Source organism: Rhopalosiphum maidis, chromosome 1 (assembly GCF_003676215.2).
Source record: "Rhopalosiphum maidis isolate BTI-1 chromosome 1, ASM367621v3, whole genome shotgun sequence".
NCBI classification, from domain to species: domain Eukaryota; kingdom Metazoa; phylum Arthropoda; class Insecta; order Hemiptera; family Aphididae; genus Rhopalosiphum; species Rhopalosiphum maidis.
The window spans coordinates 21,838,991-21,861,406 of NC_040877.1; the positions used below are offsets into that span (position 1 = coordinate 21,838,991).

The 22,416-nt window shown below is 25.6% G+C and overlaps 2 protein-coding genes across 3 annotated transcripts in view; one reads left to right on the forward strand and one right to left on the reverse strand.

Annotated features, from left to right (window-relative positions):
- The first annotated feature begins 1,493 nt into the window (after positions 1-1,493).
- On the forward strand, positions 1,494-5,170 carry LOC113549100 (synaptic vesicle membrane protein VAT-1 homolog). 2 transcript variants are annotated; one of them, XM_026950260.1, is made up of 7 exons: positions 1,494-1,510; positions 2,111-2,276; positions 2,631-2,819; positions 3,160-3,370; positions 3,487-3,741; positions 4,053-4,297; positions 5,034-5,170. In XM_026950260.1, exons 2-7 carry the CDS (start codon positions 2,202-2,204, stop codon positions 5,103-5,105), a joined length of 1,047 nt encoding a protein of 348 aa, XP_026806061.1. In that variant the 5' UTR covers positions 1,494-1,510; positions 2,111-2,201; the 3' UTR covers positions 5,106-5,170. The 2 variants fall into 2 exon arrangements, with proteins under 2 accessions (XP_026806061.1, XP_026806062.1); XM_026950261.1 differs by lacking the exons at positions 1,494-1,510; positions 4,053-4,297 and having other exon boundaries at positions 1,963-2,276; positions 5,034-5,156.
- Positions 5,171-17,620: 12,450 nt separating this feature from the next.
- The window catches only part of LOC113560934 (protein pinocchio), a 29,856-nt gene continuing 25,060 nt past the window's right edge, over positions 17,621-22,416 (reverse strand). The window contains exons 3-5 of the mRNA XM_026967068.1: positions 18,770-18,935; positions 18,114-18,243; positions 17,621-18,033 (exon numbers count right to left, since the gene is read on the reverse strand). Coding sequence (XP_026822869.1) covers positions 17,917-18,033; positions 18,114-18,243; positions 18,770-18,935 — 413 coding nt within the window. The 3' untranslated portion in view covers positions 17,621-17,916. The remainder of the gene's footprint in view (positions 18,034-18,113; positions 18,244-18,769; positions 18,936-22,416) is intronic.

Below are 22,416 nucleotides of genomic sequence, written 5' to 3' on the forward strand. Positions count from 1 at the left end.
TAAATCCTCGCGGGACACCCTGTATACTATATTATATTATATTAAACTATAATTATTATATCTATATAGTATTAATATATTATTTTAAATAGTGTTTTTACCTAAACCTTATGCACTTTCAACCTTTGGGTATGAAATATTAAGGGAATATAGCCTTCCAAACAAGCTTTCTTAGTTATGCAAATGTATCTGGGCTAATACATTTAAATGTGAGGTGAAAAAAAATGTGTCTGATTTCCGCCTACATATACTTAAGTTATAACTATTAACTAATAACAAAACCAGAACATTCCTTTCATCTTCAATGCTATTAGGGAGAAAATATTGTTCCAACTTTTCCTATAACATATTCCAATCCTTGGACGCTTAAAATTTCGAAAATCAAACTAATACCTCCAAACACATGAACAGCAATCATTATTTCGATATTCTCCATGTATATACTTAACATTAAAAACTAAGAATACACCATTTCACCTCAACTTTAATTCAACGTTAACTTTAATTAATTGACGCTTATTACTAAGTAGTAGGTAAGTATTAGCAACTAGGTGCTAGTATGTTGTAACATATTTATTCAGCGATAGAATATGAAAAAAAATCGGCGCAAGATAACTATTTAATCAGTCCTTAATTTTTCTTTTATCCGGGATTAATGAATAGTGATTCTTTTATCATGAGCCAAAATTCAGATGAATAGTTTATGAGTTATAAGCAGTAAATACTTAAGTATTTAAAGTTTATAGGAGCGGAGTAGTAGGCAAACATTTTGTGGAGTACCTATTCCAGGATCTCCATACCATTCCACTCCGATTAACTATAGGTACTTTAAATACTTTTAAACTACTCGTCTAAAGTTAGATTTTTATGTATCGAAGTACTCCACAAAAAATATTCTGCTTCAGAATATGAATTTAAAAATTTATTTTGTCGTTCAAAAAAGTAAAAATGTTGTTTTATTTTGACTGAAAATTATATTAAAAAAATGTTAATTTTTTTGAAAATAATGAGTAGGTACTAGGTAGTGATAGTGACGTGCTCACGGAGGGGGGATCAGGGTGTCATATCCTTAACTTCTTTTACTCGTGGAATCTCTGTAGGAGCTTGAACATTTGTGGAACCCATATATAATTTTTGGGGCTTTTTTATGTTCAAGTCATAATTTAAATCAAATATATAATTAATTAATTAATAATTTCTCAAATTTCTCACGGAACCCTTGGCACCGGCTGACGAAACCCTTAAGTTCCGCGGAACACCAGTTGGGAAACACTGTATTAGACATTATCTACATGAAAAAAAATTTAAGGTCTGTGACAAGTCAAAAATGAATATCCCCCTCCTTTCCAAAAAAGCTGACAACGCCACTGAGTAGTGATGTAGTGTATAGAAGAAAAATCACCCTGTACTTATATTAAGTGAATTGTTCAGTGTATAATTTATTAATACATGCTTGTTTTGAAGTTTTATGGGACATTTGAGCTCAAAGTAGAAATAACTAAACAAATAGGTAGGTATATAAAACACCTTTATAGAATAAAAGTATTAAATAACTGTAGGGGTTAAATAGATGCACGAGCACGATGTAGAGAACTAGAGAAGATCGTGAGTAGATGTATGTTTATTTGTAAACATAAAATACGATTCTTTTATTACAATTTAAAAAAAAATTCAAATTTTTTTTGACGTTAAATATATTCAGATAATTTATACATACAGAATTACAAAATCGTAATTCATAATAAAATATATAAATAGCGGTGTATAAATGTAACATGTAAGGTACCTTATACTTATTAACGTATCCTGACCTGTTTGATTATTCAACAGTTACGTCTTGTCAGGGCTCTATGCATAATGCATCTATTTACAGCCATGTTTTTTGCTTCATTATAATATTCATAATAGTAATAGGCGATAGCATAAATCACGGTCTTTGGTTTAGTTTGAATAAAAAACTATCAAGTATCAACTCAAAAAATCATAATCAATATTGTACGAAATGTTCAAATCATCGAATAACGAATATGTTCATAGAACTAGAGATAAACCATGCGTATGATTTTTATCTTTTTGGATAAAAATATAAGATAATCTGATAATATTATAGGAATATAGTAGTTACTGCCTACCAGCTGACACTGGCCGTTGTAATTTGTAAAAAGCATTAAAAATATTAAATATCGTAAAAACATTAAAAAATGAATAATGTCAAACAGACTGAACAGGTTAAATGTATTGTGTTGGAAGGTTATGGCGGGTACGATAAAATAAAAGTAAGTATAATTTATGAATAGTATAGTATAGGTGCCTAAGTTATTAGTGTAGGTGTCTAATATGTTTACTTAAATACTAGTTGGTAGGTACTTGCCTATTTTAACTATTACCTATATACTTCTATATGAAAATTATTTAATAATTGGTTGGTAGGTACTTAGTAATTTATATTAATTATCTAATATAATTAATTTAGTACATATTTCTACTTTTGGACTCAGATATAATACTATTTTGGTTATTATTCAAATTGAAATTTAAAATTCATACATCTATCTAAGATAATGTAAAATAAATTATAAAATTTATTTGATAATATATTATTTATATATTTTAAATCTAATTTATTTTAGACAAGATGTTGGCCACTTGAATTTTTAGGATCAACAAGTGTATGTGTTAAAGTTCAATTATGTGGTGTCAACTTTAGTGATATATATACTAGACAAGGTTTTCTACGTCAGCTAAAAACTCCACGTGTGCTTGGAGCAGAATGTTATGGCACAATAGAAGCTATTGGAAATGAAGTGAACAGTTTTCAAGTAATAAAAAATTATAAAGTTATTCATTGCTGTATGTTATTTTTTTATCATAATTATTGATTTGAAGTAGTGTTGTAGGTATCCCCTTTTGATCATGTCATCCTGTGTTGTAGGTGACTGTAAATGTCAGTCTTTTTACTAATTGTATTTATTAATACAGATTGTAAAGATATTTAATTGTTAAAAAAATAAAATAAAATAATGATAATTATTGTTGTTTAAATATGTTGTCTTATATCAATAAATTCAAAACAAATTTACATTAATAATATCCTGCAACCTTGGCTGCAACTTTAAACTTTATTTTAATGAGATTCATTTCTTATTGATTTTTATACAGTATGGAGACCGAGTAGTGTGTTATGTTTGGACAGGAGGACTGTTTGGAGAAAAGGTTGTAGTCCCAGCAAATAATTGTTTTTTAGTTCCGGAGGGTGTTAGTGGTCAAGATGCTGTTGCTCTACCTGCCAATTATTTGACTGCATACTTGAGTATTTTTACCATGGGCAATTTACAACCCGGAGATACTGTTCTTATACATTCAATTGCGGGTATTAAGGATTTAAAAAAAAGGCATTTCTATATGTATATATAATATTATATAGAAAGAATAGTACTTACCTTCATTTTATCATTATGAATTTTAAATGTGATTTTTATTTTATAGGAGGTGTTGGGTGTGCTGCAACTCAATTAGCAAAAACTGTGAAAGATGTAGTTGTTGTTGGAACCTCTTCAGCATCCAAACATGAACAACTAAAAGAAAATGGAGTTTCTCATGTGCTACACCATGAAAACTATGAGACATTAGCTAAAAATGTATCACCACAGGGTTATGACTTAATTATAGATAGTATTGGTGGACCAAATATTGAGATTAGTCAAAAATTACTTAAGCCTTGTGGTCGTTTAGTTATCATTGGTAGGTTATTATAATTAAAATAATATAAACTTTATACCAAATAAAGTGACACAAGTAACAACCTAAATAGCTGTAGACTGCAATATAAGATATACTCTGTGTAGTAAATTTCTTGGCAATAGGAAATTTTAATCAGAATAGGAAACTGATCTGATCACTAATATTTATTAATTTACTTACTGAGTGTGTACTGTATAAATAATAGAACTATAGACTACCTAATAAGTATAAGTATATTAGGCAAATTTAAAAACTAATAATTTATTTTTATTATTTATACTCGTATTTCATAAATATATTTTTTATTTTAGGTGGTAGTTGTTATATTAATGGAGAAACATTACAAATTGTAAGGTCATTAGCTATGAAGTGGCAAACAAAAAACTTGATCCCTCAAACAATAATAGAACAAAATATCACTATTAGTGGTCTTCATTTGGGTTTGCTGTTTGATTCTAACCCAAACAAAATTCATTATATCATGGAAGAATTATTCAAAATGTTAAAGAATAAATTAATAAAACCAATAATTTATGAGATCTTACCATTTAATAATGTGAGTAAGAAAAATGCATACAAACATGTTCATTATAAATCAAACTTATAACTAAGGATAGAATGCTTTTGACCACACATTTTTTTATTTAATAATGCATATTGCGGATAAAATTTTATGCCAGTTTGATAATTAGTATGACGTAAAAGCAGTTAGTAGTTTTTCTATTTTTAGATAACTGTAGTTGTAGGTGCATTTTTTTGATTTTTAACAAAAAAAAAATATATATTATAGGTCATTGTTTCTAAATTTAGAATAAATTGACAACAACTTTCATAATATCTCCTCTCATACAATTATGCATGATTATATAATAGTATAATGTTCACATAGTTTAATAGTTATTAAATATTATCGGTCTATTTACACAATGATACACTCATGATTCTAATCGTTGCGTTTTACTATCAATGTGGGAATATTGTAGGTCATTTTTCTTAAATCTCAAATTTCAAAGAACCTTTTTTAAAAACTTTACCAAGAAAAAAAGTAATAATGTTATTAAAACTTAAAAATCAGCAGATATTTTTATTTTAAAAACATTCTCACCCTACTTAGTCTTTAGTGTCTTAGTACTTATACTACTTATCAAGTATAACTATTGTTATTATGAATTAAAACTAAACATTTTAATTTAATTTTACAATCATACATGATAGTTTGATAGTTTTGTGTTTTATGTTTATGCTTATGCTTTCAAACATTTATCTATAGTTGTATTATTACATTTCTTTAGGTTATTGAAGCTCAGACAATATTGGCAAAAAGAATGAATTTTGGGAAAGTCTTATTAAAATTAAATCAATAACAAGAAAAGATTTTCAAGTTTATTTGGTTTTAAAACTGTTGTCAATTTGCGTCTACTCTCTTCAATTTATAATATATATATATATATTTTTAAAATGTTTATTATTGATAGTTTCTAAGTGAATAATTATTTAAAAATTAGGTTATATATTTGAATTAATGAATAGATTAATTAATTTTTACTTTTATTTAGTATAATTTATTTAAAAAAAATTTCATCCATCTTTAAAATGTAAGACTTAAACATTAAATCATATTACATTTAATCATAATTAATTTTCTATAAATTGTTGTACATGATAATTTAATATTTTTATGCAAATTACCTACTCTTTAATAAATTTGAAACGCAAGCAGTGGTGTGTTTACAGGGTAAACTAGGGCCGACTAGGCCCAGGCCTACCCAATTTTTATTTAACTGTGGTTTATTTTTATCAAAAATAAAAATGTCACTATTAATATCATTAATATTTATAATTGAATATTATTTTCATACCCATATTCCATATGATATAGGACAAATCTTCCCTAGTAGTATCAAACACATTTACACGCTACAGAACAAAACTGGCCTACTCAATTATTTTGTGCTAGACACACCACTGAACGCAAGTTGTAATAATGAGTTATGCAATACCTTATAGTATAGTAATACCTGCTTTCCTTCTATTTAGATTTATAGAACATTTATTTTTATTTTTTTATACCTAAAAGTAATGTGTATATTATATAATGTTAGTTTTTTTTTATTAAAAATCCTATTAAAAAGTGATTTTAAAGTATTTTTGTAGTCTACCTATAAATAACTTGTATTAAATTAAAAATGTATTCCTCGTGTGTGCATATTCATTTTATATTCATATTGTATGCATTTATTGTACCTAATACCTATAAAGTAATGTTAAAATATACATATATATATATATATATATATTATATAGGTAATGTCTTCTGTAGTAAAAAAAATATGATTTGATTAGTACTCCTACCAGTGACGAATCTAGGATTTTTCATTGGGGGGGGGATGTAAAGGTCACAAAATGTTTCATATTAATTTTGTTAATACAATTTAGAATAAATGTCAATTGGGGTGGGGGGTGGTTAGATTATACGATACAATTTCATATGATAGTCATAGGTAGGCACTTGGATAACTTGGAGAGAGGGGAGCAGCTGTGTGTCGATATAAAAGTTTAAAAAGACTGCTTAAAATTCCAATACTAACTATATATATATATTTGCAATAGTTATTTTGTAATTTAAAAATATTGTTATAAGTCAACATAATAAATTACAATTAAATTATTTTTTTTTTAAATGTTACACATTTCAATAGTTTTTCATACCTATTTTACTTCAGTTATTGCCTAATGGTATTTGCAATCACTATACTCAAGAGCGGATTTAATTGCAAGTGTAGCCTATTTACATCAAATTATCTTAAAAAACAATATAATATGTTTATTCATTTTGACACAAATTACATGTATGATTGGTCAAAGGATTTAAAACAAACAATTTATATTATGATTTATGACATGAACATTTCTTATGTAGTCATGTACAGGGACGTACACAGAAAAAAGTTTTGGGGGGTGATTTTGAAAATCAGTTATTGAAAAGTAGAACTTTTTTTAATAAATCTACAAAAAAATATTATGAAAATTAGGTATACTTAAATACTTTTTTTAAATACAAACATTGATATAAAAAAATTAACATTAAAATTGAATAAGTAAATAACCATGCAAAAACTCAAATATTTCGGAGGGTATTTGAACACCCAAAACACCCCCCTGTGTACGTCCCTGGCCATGTAAGTAGGTACTGTTAAGTAAAGCACTGTTACCATTTACCTTAATAATATAACAGTATAACAAAAACAAGAAGTAACTGTTAACTGTTATATGTTCATTAGTCATCACTGGTACCTACCTAGTACCTACCTATACTTAATAGTTAATTATGTAAATTATATACATTTTAATTTTTGATCGTTAGAACTTAGTTTAGTAGTTTCATTCTACTTAGTACATATTCGAAAAATTAAAAATTATTTGACATTTTTATTTTGTTATTAATTTGTGTTATTATTTAAATTATTATTAGCTTCTTAGTTCTCACAGAAAAAAAAATACTATACCTACGCAAGAGTTACGTGGGGATTTGTCTAACTACACTAGTTATCTAAATTAAAATGTTCTAAATGTGTTCGGGTTAAAAAAAGATAATATTCGAATTTAACTCTATTTGATCATTCTGTAAAATTAATACATATTCATTTTAGTTAACGCAATTGCTTATGTGTGTCAATAGATTTCAGTATTAACAATGTCGTTATTACACAACACACCTAGTTAATTTGGAAATGAATAACGTAAACATTATACATATTTTTATATTATACCTAATTTAAAAATTGTAACTAGGTACTATGTGATGGCCAATATTAAAATTGTAGCAATTCATTATTATTAAAAGAATAAACATAAATTTATATTATTATTTTTAAATTAAAAAATGGGTCCATAGATTCTGAAAAAAAATACTCGAACAAAATATTTTAAATGCTTTCTCAAAGTACGAGTATCTGTATTTTATAGTTATATACTAATTTTCAAATAGGTGCCTATAATTTTTCTTTTTAGTTTATATATTTCCTATTTTAAATTATATTGCGTAAAATAATAAAAAAATAAATTGAAGTAAACTTAGAATTTTTGTATATGTATTATAAGTATTTTTATTTTTTTATGTAACTTATACAAATACTTTGTTAGAAAAAATAATAAAGGAGTATAAATTATAGTTATACGTTATACCAAATAATCGAGGGAAAATGTTCTATACAATTATAATGTTATATTGTTATGTATGAAAATGGTAAAAAATGTTGAAACGGTTAATTTATAAAATAAAACAAGTCAAAAGTATTTGAAAGTATCTGAATAAGTAATCTGTATTTATACTTGAATATTTTATTTTACTGAATATTCAAATTTTTAGTACGTATTATATATTTATATACTTTTCAAAATAAGTATCATTTGTAGGTATTTTAATACGTTAAAATAACCTAGTATGAATATATATTTTAAGTTCAAAGACTATTTTAAACTTTTTATCTTATCTCATTGATTGTTTCATACTTAATTTAAAAATATCTACCTACCGTAAAGTGCACTCGAATTTCATTAAAATACTTTAAAATTGCGTACAACAAGCTAAAAATGTATATTATGCCTATTGCCTACGTAGTTTAAAATTTATTTACGCGCATCGAACATATTTTTAGATTCTCGAGTATTAGGTATCTATTTGAGAAATACCTTCTGCACTTTATGATCTTATTAATATTTATGTTATTAATTTCATATCTCATATAGTTGTATGTATAATTTGTAAATTTGTATTGGTAAAAAATCCAGAAAAAATAGATCCTGCCCATAACCTATTAAAATTAAAATGGTTAAAACAAAATCGTGTTATAAAAAGAAAATCTTAAGAAATAAAACGTGAGTTAGGAACAGTATACCGTATACCCATATAGTAGGAGTGGCGAACTACAGCACACGTGCCAAAGGTGGCACGTTGATAAAATTTCAATGACACGGAAAAAAATTGAAAATATTAAAAATTATGCTATTTATAAAGTTTTGATTATAGCTGTTGTAAAGAAATAAATTATAAACATTTAAAAAATTATAATTACAGAAAAAGGTGTACCTACACTTAATAAAATAATATATAATAAATCTGTGACTTTATTTTTATCCTTAGAAAATATAATTTCCTTTGGTCATGTGAAAACTTTTTAAAACTTTGACTGGAAAAACTTGGCACTTCACTCCGAAAAGGTTTGCTACCCCTGTTATATACTATACTAATTAGTAATTACCTACTAGCTGTATTGTACAGCATTGCTCGGGTTAGACTGTATTTTTTCCATACAATAGGATATTTCATCTTTTTAGGGGTTGATATTTTAAAAATCTTTTCTTAGTGAATGCTTGCGTCATAGCTATCTGTGTGCCAAATTTTAGCCCGATCCATTCATTGGTTTGAGCTGTTTGTTAATAAATCGGTCAGTCAGTCACGTTTACCTTTTATATATTTAAATTAGTAACTATATTTATGATTAAGATTTAATTATTTAATAGATATCTGTTTATATTTAATATATATATACCCATTATGCTTATTACTACTTCTTTCGAATTATATTAAGGACTTTCCTTGTACAGGAATTTGAATCCATTCCATTTTGAAAACAGAAGTTTATGACATAAATACATAATATTGTCAATCGACATTATTTATAACAGCATATCTTATCGTTTTAATATATATATATATAATATTATTTAATTATTTTAATTTAATATATAACTCAGTGTTATGTGTACACAATAAATAATAATATATCTATCTAGTATGATTTATATTCTTCTAGGTTGTTCCAAATATCTCTGAGGATTTTACTAATTAGATGGCACATTTCCTTGAAAATATTATTATCCGTATAATTTATTACAGGGGTTTCGTATTGCTTTATAATGCCTCTATGTTAAGACATAAAATTCTCGTTGTAGGTAAGTAGTAGTACTACTACTCATCAGTCATTTGATATTTCCTAGTACTTTTCTCCTTGTTTGATGTAAATTATAACATATATTCATAAATATACAGAATAATTTAATATAATGACCTCATCGTAGTCTAATCCGTACCTAGTGATGACATATTAACATTCAATATTGATCATTTATGCACTCTATTATAGAGTCTTATACTCTTATATATTTATCCTTGCTTTCTAAACCTGCAATTTAATCGTGCAAGTTATTTTTTCAGAACTATGAAATTGATTTTCATCATAACCGCGTGTAGAGTTCAATTAAAATATACCGTAATTATAATACTACTACCTTTAATTATTATAGCATAATAATAAGTATATTATTTTATTACCTTTTTGGCTATATGGTTTAAAATTTACATGGTAACTTTTTGTCGCAGAGTTGGTTTTTAATAGTTTTGTAAATAGGTAACTTTATGAAGAAAAAGTTTTTTATGCCAACGATTTAAGATAAATTGATAATATATTATACACAATAACTACATGCCTATACAACCAAGTACTTACAAATTACAACAATAATATTATAAGCAAATTAACTTAAAAACGTTTATATTTTGTTTTTGTTTGAATAAGTCGATAGTAATTTTTATGGTTTATTATTTATTACTTATTAGGCACCTATTATTTTAATAACTGCAGAACAATTAAATCGAGCTCGGTTCCATTATCTTATCAAATAATAAGGTTTTCCGTAATTCATTAAATTATTTCTGATCTTACATAAGTGTATAAAAATAAAATAAAATAAAAAACATTTATTTTATTGAAAGTTTACTTCCTCAATGATATGATAAATAATTAGTATTATTGGCGTATTTACGTCATGTTATACGTATCAACAATTAAATTAAGTATTAATATGATACTTGTTATTACGTAGGTGTTGAATATGTAGGATGCTTGGCTAGCTCTTTCAAAAATAAAAAATATAACATAATTATTAATTATGTTAATCAATTATAAGATATTACATAGACGTCATATGAATAAGTACCTGCATGATATTTTAATCTGCGTACTAAGACCTGTTGTAGGATTCTGAAGTTATAGTACTTTAAATGTTGGGTACCTATTCATGGTATTAGCAAGTATATCTATATCCATTATGGCATTATTGCTGATAATTAATATCATATGCCCTTATGGAAACACCAACACTTTTTAAAACAGATTTATTTTAAGTACAAAACATGATTACGTGTATTGACAAAAAAAGGCAATTCAAAAATTTCAATGTCATTCATTGAATGATGGCGGTTGAAGTATAAAAATATACAAATGTCAATATATTTAAATACTTAATACAAAAAAATCATAGGCGGAAATAGACATTTTAATTAGACTGGACTCATGAGAGTCATTTTGCACCTATAATACCCAAAAGAAAGGGTGGAGGACGATAGAGAACACCAATGTTTTTTATTACAGTACAAATGTATAACATAAGTAATTATTGATGTCATAAATCTAAAATTGTATCACTTAAATTAAATTTAAACCTTACATGTGAAATAATACGGATACTAAATATATTTTAAATATTTAAACAATTTATTGTGTAAAATTAATTTCTCAAATTATTTTCGCATCTATACCTAATTTATTTCATTACATTAAAAATAATATGTTCTTAGCAAAAGTATACATTAAACGGAGCCAATTAGTCTGGGCTATGGCCTAGTTGAACCAGGCCGTAGTTCTGCCTAGGCAAACAATTGAATTGTTTTAGATTCTGAGCAGAACCATTTTTTTTTTAATATAGGTTTCAAAACATGTGTATTCAAAATTTTTAAATTTTAGATATAGACAGAAACATTTTTTACAAGTTTCTAATTATAAAATAATTTCTAATCATCGAGATAATGATGAATTTTATAAAGATTTAAATTTTAAATGCGTATAAAAATTATTTTAATTATAAATGTTAGATATTCTTTAATCGAACAACTTATGAGGAATCTTTCATTAAATTTTCAAATATTATTTTATCTAGAATAATTTTTTACCAATATTTATAAAAAAAACTAAAACATGAACATTTTAAAATGTCTATAAATAGTTTAAAAAGAGTTGAAATATTCTTCAAATTATATTAAACATAGGAAATGATCATATAAGCATTTTGTGAAAATTTCAAGTATCTATGGTTAATCGTTTTCTATTCGAGTTACACTACAAAAGAAAATTGATTTGATCAAAATCAAATTTGCATGAAAATTCCTGTAATTCCATAATTCTTTTTTTCCCAATTATTTTAAAAATAAAGGAAATTTTTAATTTTAATTTTTCTAAAATAAGTAAAATACAAACTATAGATCCAACTCTTTATCCTCAAAGCTGAAAATTGAAGTTTTTCGACTATTTATCGTATATACAATATACATAACTACATAAGTATGTAAAAAAACACATACATCATTACATGAATACAAATAATACAATTAATACATTCATCGATCCGTCCAGAGACTAAAAAAATTATACCTCCTACAACACTCCCTTACTTTTATCACTATAGACTATAGTAGTATAGTGATACTAATACACATAAATAAAAAAAAATACACACACATCGTTTTGAAACTAATGAATAATTTGAGTACATCAGATCTGTATCATGCACAAATGAAAGAGGAAATATCGGTAGAGTACATTGTATGTAGCTATGTAGGAATGCTAAAAACATATCTTAAAGTTAAGTTTGATTTAATTTAATATTCTTGTATAATATATAATATACAAGTGTCTCAACCGAACCTAACAGTTAACGGATTTGGCACTTCACTTCACTTGTAATACTTTGGCGTTTGACTAACCGTTTAATGGAAAAAGTTATCTGTATAGGTTAGATCTTAATCCTAATGTAAACAGAAGAATGTGTGCTGTATTTAGGCATATTTAGGGTATTAGGATTTAAATTTTTGAGATTAGCTATGTGCATTTATTTTGTGCATATATATATTTTGGATTTAGCCATATAAGCTTCAGCCACTTTGGCGTTGGAAACTATGAATGTATATTGTACAGTAGGGTCGTATTCAACTTTTTCAGGTCCCACGAAAACTAAATCTTTCGAGTACTCTTTTTTTAGAGTCAGGTCTCATTTTTTTTTGGGTTTGGGTCCCTTAAAAATAGGCTTAGGGTCAGGCTCCGGATATAACCCTAGAAACCCGTCCTGAATACGACCCTGTGTACATGTATTATTATTCTATATTTTTATGATAGTTTTGTATACATTTTTCGTATAATTACACAATGAATAATATAATTATTGAGGTTAAAATCATACTTCTGTAGTCCTTGCTTTAGTTGTGATAGATACAACTACTCGAAAAAAAGAAGTCACTTGTCAAGAAATTATTTTTTTCCTAGTCAAATGTCTACTTTTCGAGTATACACAGTATACCTACACTATATAAGAAAAACGCCTGAACTGCAGTTTGAACGTATATTAAATTAGCAATGTTTTTCGTTTCGGTTTACCTGTAGACATGGTGATATTAATATATAATGATAAACGAACCTATATAGAGATGATTACTTAAAATTATCAAGCACTTAGTGCCTACCTAGTTTTAAGCATTTCGAAATCAGTATAACTATAGTACTTAACAAATAATAGTATACGGCTGTATCTATATTATGTATCTAACGAATACGAATATATGATACAATCATGAATCGATCTGAACCATGGTGACAACACATTTTTGTTATAGTATAGGTATAAATAGGTATAATAATACTTAACAAAATAAAAATGCAACATCGCATACATCACACGCCATTGGTCGTACTAACTACATAATGTATACATAGGTATTCCACTATTCCATAACAGCAGTACATAATTTTAAAACCATGACCCAAACTGCAGTAACTATAATATATCAGGTATGACGTATGAATTGTGTGCGGTGTAAACATTTTTGCGTAGGTACTTATATATAATATATATATCCCATACACCAATACAACATCGTGTCAAGCGAATAATAAACATCACTGACACGATTATAACTATGCGTGCCTATTATAATAATTATATAATTATACTGCACATTGCACAGCAGTACCACACAGCGCGTGATCCAAAAAATATTAAAATAATATTATATATAGTCAAATAGTAGGATTACAATAAGTATATAGGTAGATAGGTAGGTATAAGTGTTGTAATAACTAATAGTAGGTACCTATGTATACTTTATATATAAATATAATATAAATGTATCGTGACTTTTTATTTTTTTTTTCACAACACATTTAATAAAATATTATTGTCATTGTATTTTTGGTTTTTATTTCGCACGCGGAAAACGTGATTAAATTTTAAAGAATGTCTAAATTGATCAGATACGCACCGGTTCGAAAACCTACCAAGTGAATGCCAACATTCACTTACAACCGTGATCACAGTCATTGACAGTCTTCTTTTTTCCGACTTTCGCAAAATAATATAACAAGTGTATATTACACCATAACACTATACCTCAAATATAAAGAGTCGATTGACGGGAAGGAGAAGACGTGGTAAAAAATTGTTTAATACAAATTCCAAGTTATTGGAAATCACTTAGCAAGTAGTGTAAAATGTACTTAGTGAAATTTTTTTTTCAACATTTCTTTACGATTATATAGTTATAACCAAAATACAATTAGTTGAGAAATTGATGCGTGTACCTACTTAGAAGTATATATAAGCTGTGTTATAACTTATAAGTAAATACATTTTATCATTATGTAGGTTAGTATAAGTAGGAAATTTTTTTTTTGCATTATTATATAGTTTATATGGTTTTTAATTTTTATATTTTTAAGTAAAATTAAAAAAATATTATAGCATAATCTCTATTAGTATATTTAGGTAATTAGCCAACTATAGATGTTAATGTAGGCGTATATATTTTATTTACAATTAGGTAATAAGTACTAAAGTCAGAAACACTATCTATACATAATTATACAACTTTTTAAATAGATTTTTTATATGCAGTAGTGATGTTTTTTTGAAATAGTTGATATATAGATAAAACAAGTTAGTCTATTAAAAATATTTCAGAAACCTTTATATAATCAATTACAAATTAATTGATTTTTAGCGTTCTATATATTTTTATTTTCATAATAAATCAATAGAAAATTAAATTATTTATAATTAATTTATAATCTACTTTACACCAATCACCATATATATAAATATATATTTTAATATATATTTTTAACCATATATATCTGTTAACATCTAAAACTATTTAAAAACTAAATATATTATAAAATAACTTCGTCCGTAGTTAAGATCGATAGGTAAAATTTTTTATATTAAATAGGTAAAAATTGTAATTGAGTTGTAATTGCTTACTTTTGATGTACTTACGGTAGAGTAACCCTCCATCCTAATGAATATAGTTCCTCATCATCCAGGAATCTTTTTTAAAGTCATACAGGGTCTATAAAAGGCTACAAATAAGTTATGTATTCAGTATAAGTATAATGTGTTACAAATTTATAATACAATACATATTTTACGGATAAATGTCTCGTTAGAAAATCGACCTACCGTCGGATGTCAATAATGCTATGATTATTTTTTAACTGATATGCAGGTGATAATATTATTATTAGTCATTAGGTATGTCAACCCCTTGACCTGTAAAATATTCTGGATATTATAAAGATACGCACTACGTTGATTATTGATTATTATCAAATTCTATCGTATGGCATTTTTATACCATCTATACGTAATTCCCTAAGTATGCTTACCCCTATTTTTCCTTTAGTAATAAATTTATTTAAATCCCGATTTTTGGAATTTTTATATATATTTGAGGACTGTGATTTTAATTATTTTTATATAATTTAAGTATAGTGTCAAAGGCAATAAGGCAATATTAACTTCTTTTCTAAATGAGAATCACCCTTTTTCATGTACCTAAATTCCTAAACAGATGCTTTTTTGTTGGAAATATCGACATAATAGTACATATTAATTTAAATTACTTAGTTTTTGAATCATTTAACTTATAATTGATAATATTGATCCATTATTGTTTATTATATGTGTTTAAGATATAGAAGACTTGATAATGATTAGAAAATTATAGTAAATTAGTAATTAATATTAATTTAAAAACATTTTATAACTTGTAAACATTACCCAAGTATAACAAATAGCTAGTAGATTCGATGTTGCTTATACTTTTTATTTTTGTAAAACTATTTTTAAGGACTATACCTTATCCTCGGTAAAAACATTTAAGAAATTCATAAATCACTTGTTTGAATTTTGATTTAAATACATCAACATTTTAAAAAAAGTACCGGCTTAGCAATTTACAGAAAAAAGTTTTTATTTGGAATATTAAGTAAGTTTATATTGACACAGGACATTACTTAAATGGTATAATATATATATATATAATTAAAAATATTGTCCTCGAGTATATTTAGTTAATATAATTATTTGAAATTCCAAAAATTAGGATTTGGATAAATTCATTATGTAAAAAATATAAAAGAAAAGATGGGGTGAGCATGTTTGATGAATCACTTTGTATAAATAGGTTTATAATACGTAGGTACTGCGTAGTGCATATTTATACTTACATAATATTACATTCACCGATTCTTCAATCTTGTCATCTTGACACTAGACTTCGACCTTGACTTATTGTGATCGACAAGCGGCATGGTCGCCGGAGCGCGTGGACGAAATTCGCAAACGTTTTTACCGTCGCAGCAGTATTTATTTGTAATTTGATAGTACAATAATATTATATATTTAGATTGTTTTTATTTTTCTTTGTTTATTTTGCTCTACGACCATCACAGTGTGATTTCTCTTGGGAATTTTTTTCTTTCAGTTCAGAAAGTCTTGGTTACGTTAATTTTAATTTTAGATTATAATAATGTATATTATATAATATATTTATAATTTAAGTCTACTAATACTGGCATGCTGCAGCTGCTTTTATTTGAGGGGTTTTGTTACGTTCGACGCTTATATTTTTGTTGAACAATCATTCTAATATTGAGCTATACTCTTTTCTGGAAATTGGAAATAAAGATATTCTGTTCATTACCAGGTAAATTATTCAAGTTTCATTCATAATCATTTTTCAATACCCAATATTAATGGGGTGGAATCAGCCCAAATTAACTGTGTAGGGGGATTTATAATTTTTTTATACATTTTTGAATACTCGTGCATAATTGATATTATATTATTCAGTTTCAAATTAAATGTAATGTTACGATATTATTCAACATAAATTATAAGTACCTCAGTAGCTATGCGTCTATATACCTAATATATGTAGGTCTCATAAAATACATTTTATTAGTTAACGCAATTATTATTTTAAATTGTCAAGTCATTTAACTTAACAAATTGTTTCAATTAAATACTGGCAATTTATTTTTTATTGATTAATTAAAAATAGTTAATTTTATTTTCACCTAAAAGTCTCTATTTAGTCGTTAGTAAATACAAACATTTTTAGTTTCATAAACACGCGGATTATTGTTTTTTGTAAGCATACTTTGACGAATTTTACCTTAGTATTGAAATAAATGTCTGCATACTAAGTATTATTAAAGTAATTATTTTTAAAATATATTTACAACGTAAAAATAACTAGTACGCTTGTATAAGATGAAAACATTAAGTTAAAATAACGAACTACATTACAATTCAATTAGAAATGAATAATGATAGGATAAACAACTATGTTCAACTATTAATCTAGTTTCAGCTAGATCTAGCTAGTTATATGAAAAGTGAAAATCAACGTTATCCAATAATATTTTACTCTATATTAATTATTAAAAGTAACATTAAATAACAACAATTTTTTATCAAAATAAATATATATTTATTACAGTATAAGGTTTTTATCCAAAATTTCTGTCACGAATATTAGAATAAGGTAAATAATTTATATTGATTTGATATACAATTTTCATAGAAAATGGAATAGCAAATTATTATGTACATGAAAAAATCATTTTGAGAATTCGTGTCATTCAAAAAACAAGTGTACAATCACCACGAGGAAATGACACCGTGTTACACTGAGTAAAATTACAATTATTAGAAAAGTGATGCACTTAATCTAAATTTTTAAAATTAGTTACTCAGTTGTGTAAGATTTGTATCGCTCACGGCTCAAAAGGTAGCTTTAACTTTTTCGAGTCTATTACATATCTGATTGACATCACGTCCCATTTCTTTACATTTTGAAGAGCATTCGCCTATCCAACTCGCCTCACCACTTCGATGAGACTATAAAATAAAAGTTTAATACGTAAAAATGAATACAAATAAGTATTAATTGTATGGATTTCTTTTTTTTTTAAACTCACTTCTTCAAGATCACGTTTCCAAATATTTCGACAGTGACCAGCACAAATGGGACAAGGCCTCTCAAGAGAATATCCACCGCATTCTAAGCAATCTAATGATACGTGTCGTTGTTCCCAGTTGACTCCACAACTAATCAATCAAAAATATGATTATCTATTAACCATTTTATAACAGAAAATGACGATACCTAATATTATGTATTGTTTTGAACTATTTTAGTTATTAATTATTATCAATAGTATTATGATTAAATCAATATTTCTTTCCTTTTAATTGTCATTAAAAAATAAATATTAAATATATTATAATTTATTTTGGTAAGAATATTTTTTTAAAGGTAACATTACAGAATAATGCCATTTTAAAGTATCAATAAAAAATTTTATATCAATGCAAATTATACTTTGTATTACCAACATTTAATTTTAGTTGACGTTTCCTAATAGATATAATTAAAAATATGCTATTTATAAACGATGGCCTTTGACAACAATATAATTGTATTAAACTTTAATATAATTGAAAATTTATATACCTAGGTAAAATTATTTATAAAAATATATCGCGGGCTATTAAAGTTTAAAAAAAACTAGTTATAACGGGTTTAAAGTTTAAAAAAATCTAGTAATATACTAGTTGCATTTACACTACATACCGGAAACAATATTTAAAAACTTCTTTGAGTTCTTCTAGAGTTACTGCCTGCTCAATATCACTGACTAGATCGATGTTATCGAGCATTTTGTCATTAATGTTCATCAAGCTTTGGTTGTTCATGGATTGAACACTAGTAACTGACATCTTGTTGTTAGTATTTTCAACTAAAATAAACAAAAATTATTGTTATGCATTTTTTTATACATTTCTTATTTGTATACATGATATATTATTATAATGATATAGGATGAAAAAATACTGTAACCTAAATCAATCATAATCATTGTAGATATTGTGATACACATATTATTGATCACGTACGATTTTAATTACTATATATTAGAAATTAGAATAACGAGACATAATATTTTTGTCATACCTGCAGAGCAGAGACTTTAATGTGTAACAGATTAAAGCTAAGTAATTAAATAAGAAATTAAACATATCATTGAGACCTTTTTATAAAATATACCTAAATACTAAATAATATATCTTTTGCGTATTTAAAAAATATTTAATGATAATCGTTGTCTTACACTTAACTTATAATTATTGTACATGTATCTATAATATAACGTTTGGTAATCTCAAATTTAAAAGATTTAAGTGGGAAACAATTGCAGGGTCATAATAGGGGATCACACATATTAACATGCAACGGTTAAAGATTATTAACACTAACCAATTTAATCTTTAATCATAACGTGGGACCATAAGCGGGGAATACGAATTTTGGTTTCCAAGGTCGATCGTTAATATTTTACTGTTTAGCCGTGCAGGATACAATGCGTGTAATATATATATATATATTATGTATACATATTTGCGTGAGTTTGGTACATTGGTTTTGCGAGGAGTGACAATGGTATTATCATGTTATATCGTTTCGGTAAGTTTTTTACGCGATATTTCAGAAAATAGACAATCATACTTATGATGATTATTTATAATTAAATCCTAGACAGCATTCAAGTTACATTTAATATGTACAGCAATTATTTTATTTAATCTGGATATTTTGTAAAAATATATCTTTTTGCAAGTTATGTATTTGAAATAATACCTAGTGTACTTGAATTATTAGAATAATATAACATCATTTAATTTATAATGTTACATATATTTTATAAGGACAACTGGATAAAAAAAAATAATGGGACGACATTCTATTTTGATCATTTACCCCGGAAAGCATTATAATATCTTGAAAAACTGGTCCACGTGGCCTTCATTTAGTTTTACATTCGTAGACCGTTTTTTTTTATACGTTTGACGTTTATGCTATATAATAATGGCGTATAAATAAATACATCATTGTAAAGCAATTAACAAGTTAATAATTTAAATTTTAAATATTCAAATAAAACAAATATAATTTTTGATATGAATGCTTATTCATTAAAATTTAAGTATTTTGATAATACTTTGTGATGCTTAAATACCTATTTCATTGATACATAAATTATCTAAAGTATCAGGAAATATCTTGAAACAATATATTCTTAATCTAATAAAATTAGTATATAATTAAATTGTATCGTCATAATTAATTAATTTTATGCATTTACTTTTTTTTTTTTTTAAATAAAATATAACATTTACAAAATTACAATAATTCTGATGGTTCAATTCATTTTCTGTAAAACTGCGAATACTTATTAATAAGTTAATAACTATAATAAAGCATGTAATTCTATATAATAAACAAATACAGTAAATCGACTTGTCATATAATGTTATTGTCTTCTACGTTTCTATACATATATAGATATTAATTTGTTAGTTGTTTCATATTTATATTAAACCATAATTAACTTATCCGCAATGAAATGTACTAACATTATAATATCGGTAATATCATCGCTTACAGATCATCATTATAATTTGTAATATTATTTATTTTATATTACTATTATTATTTATTTATTGTATTAACACGTAGATGAATTGTTTTAAGATTTTTTTACATAAGTATATTATGTTATTACAAGTGTTATTGGTATCTATATTAAACAATATTTATATAACCAGGTAGTACACAATAATTTCTGAATATAAAGCATTTTTTTTAATGCATTACATAATAATTTAGGAATTGCATTTATTATATACCTACACGTGTAATGCAATATTCATTATCAAGGTATCAATACAGTATATTATTAAGACACTGATTTTCCTAGTTGTTCTATATTAAAATATAAGATGGGCCATTTTATATTTTTTTATTTTACGTGCTAAAATTATTATTTTAATGTATGTTGCCTTGTTGGGTCTTGTCAAATAAAACATATTCCTATGTACTTATTGTAATAGCTTCAGGGTATCCGTATTTCAGTGACCATGGACAGGCTGACACTGAATGTAACAACCTAATTACTAATTAGTAATAACTAATAAGTATATAATTACACTAGGAAATTTCCGCATTTCTAAAAGCAAATCGAAATTGTTGTAATATTTTCTTTTAGTCTTTTTAGTTGAATAATACGATAATCAAACAAGAGAAAGCATTCATACAATTACAGTAATTGATAACTATAAGTCTTTTATCAATTCAATGTATTTAAATTTTTTAATATTTTCTTTTAGAATAAGTTAATTGTTAATGAATAACATTGCGATAACTAATTTAGACATGGTTTTATACTTTTATAAAGCTGAATAACCTTGGACATGCATAGGCTGGTTGGTGGTGTTAATGTACAACAACAATATAATATACACGTGTCATCTTGTTTGGTAATTGAATATCTTATCCTTATGTATTGTTATTGTATATTTTACCCTAAGTGTAATTTATGAAAATAAACTACAAAATGTAACAAGGTAAGTTTAGTACTCGTAATTTATTTTATTCAGTTTTATGTATTTTTATGTACCTATAACGTTATTTTAATAATGAAACATTCTATCGTGTATTTATAATTTATGCCGTTCAATGAAACAATAATTTTTACAGAGTTACAAGTTATTTTATTAAACGTTCATAATTTTAATGAACTTCATCAAAACTTAATTTTTATAAAAATCCTAAAATTCTAGGAAAATTTTTTTCCGAAATCTAAAAATGTTTATTTCAATACTCCATGATTGTAAGGACGGGCGTAGTAATTTTCTTTTCTTTTATTTATAAATGTGTTAAGTACCTAATTAAGTACCTAGTTAATGTTCATTATACATATAATCGGTAAATGGTAAATACGTATTAATTGCAGTGTGGCTAGTTTATTAAATCTAATAACGTTATTAGAAAATATTTTATTGTACTGTCTGGCTTATAAATTTATAATTCATTCTGTATTTATATTATGTTTATGTTTTATGATGTTAAAAAACCCGTTCACGCTATATTTCCTTATTATAACTCCTACCATTATGTACAATTATATATCTGGTTTTTCGTTATACGTCCGAGGAATTCCCAGTATAATATTTTTATTCGCAATATATTTTAAAATCTTGTCTGCTGGAATATCTTTACATGAGAGTTGCGGTTTACAGGTTTACAGGACTGACCTTCCGAATCAATGATAATATTAAATACGTAGAGCAGACGACAGACTTCAAAATATGTCGGAATGTTCGATTGATGAGTTTTTAATTCATAATTAATTTCAGTCTCTGCTCTCACAAATAACGTTT

Bases quoted from the DNA above. Each gene is read 5' to 3' on its own strand.
- LOC113549100 (XM_026950260.1), top strand. From the start codon at position 2,202: ATGAATAATGTCAAACAGACTGAACAGGTTAAATGTATTGTGTTGGAA. The intron at 2,820-3,159 runs GTAATAAAAAAT...ATTTTTATACAG, and splicing joins ATGAAGTGAACAGTTTTCAA to TATGGAGACCGAGTAGTGTG. The intron at 3,371-3,486 runs GTATTAAGGATT...TTTATTTTATAG, and splicing joins TCTTATACATTCAATTGCGG to GAGGTGTTGGGTGTGCTGCA.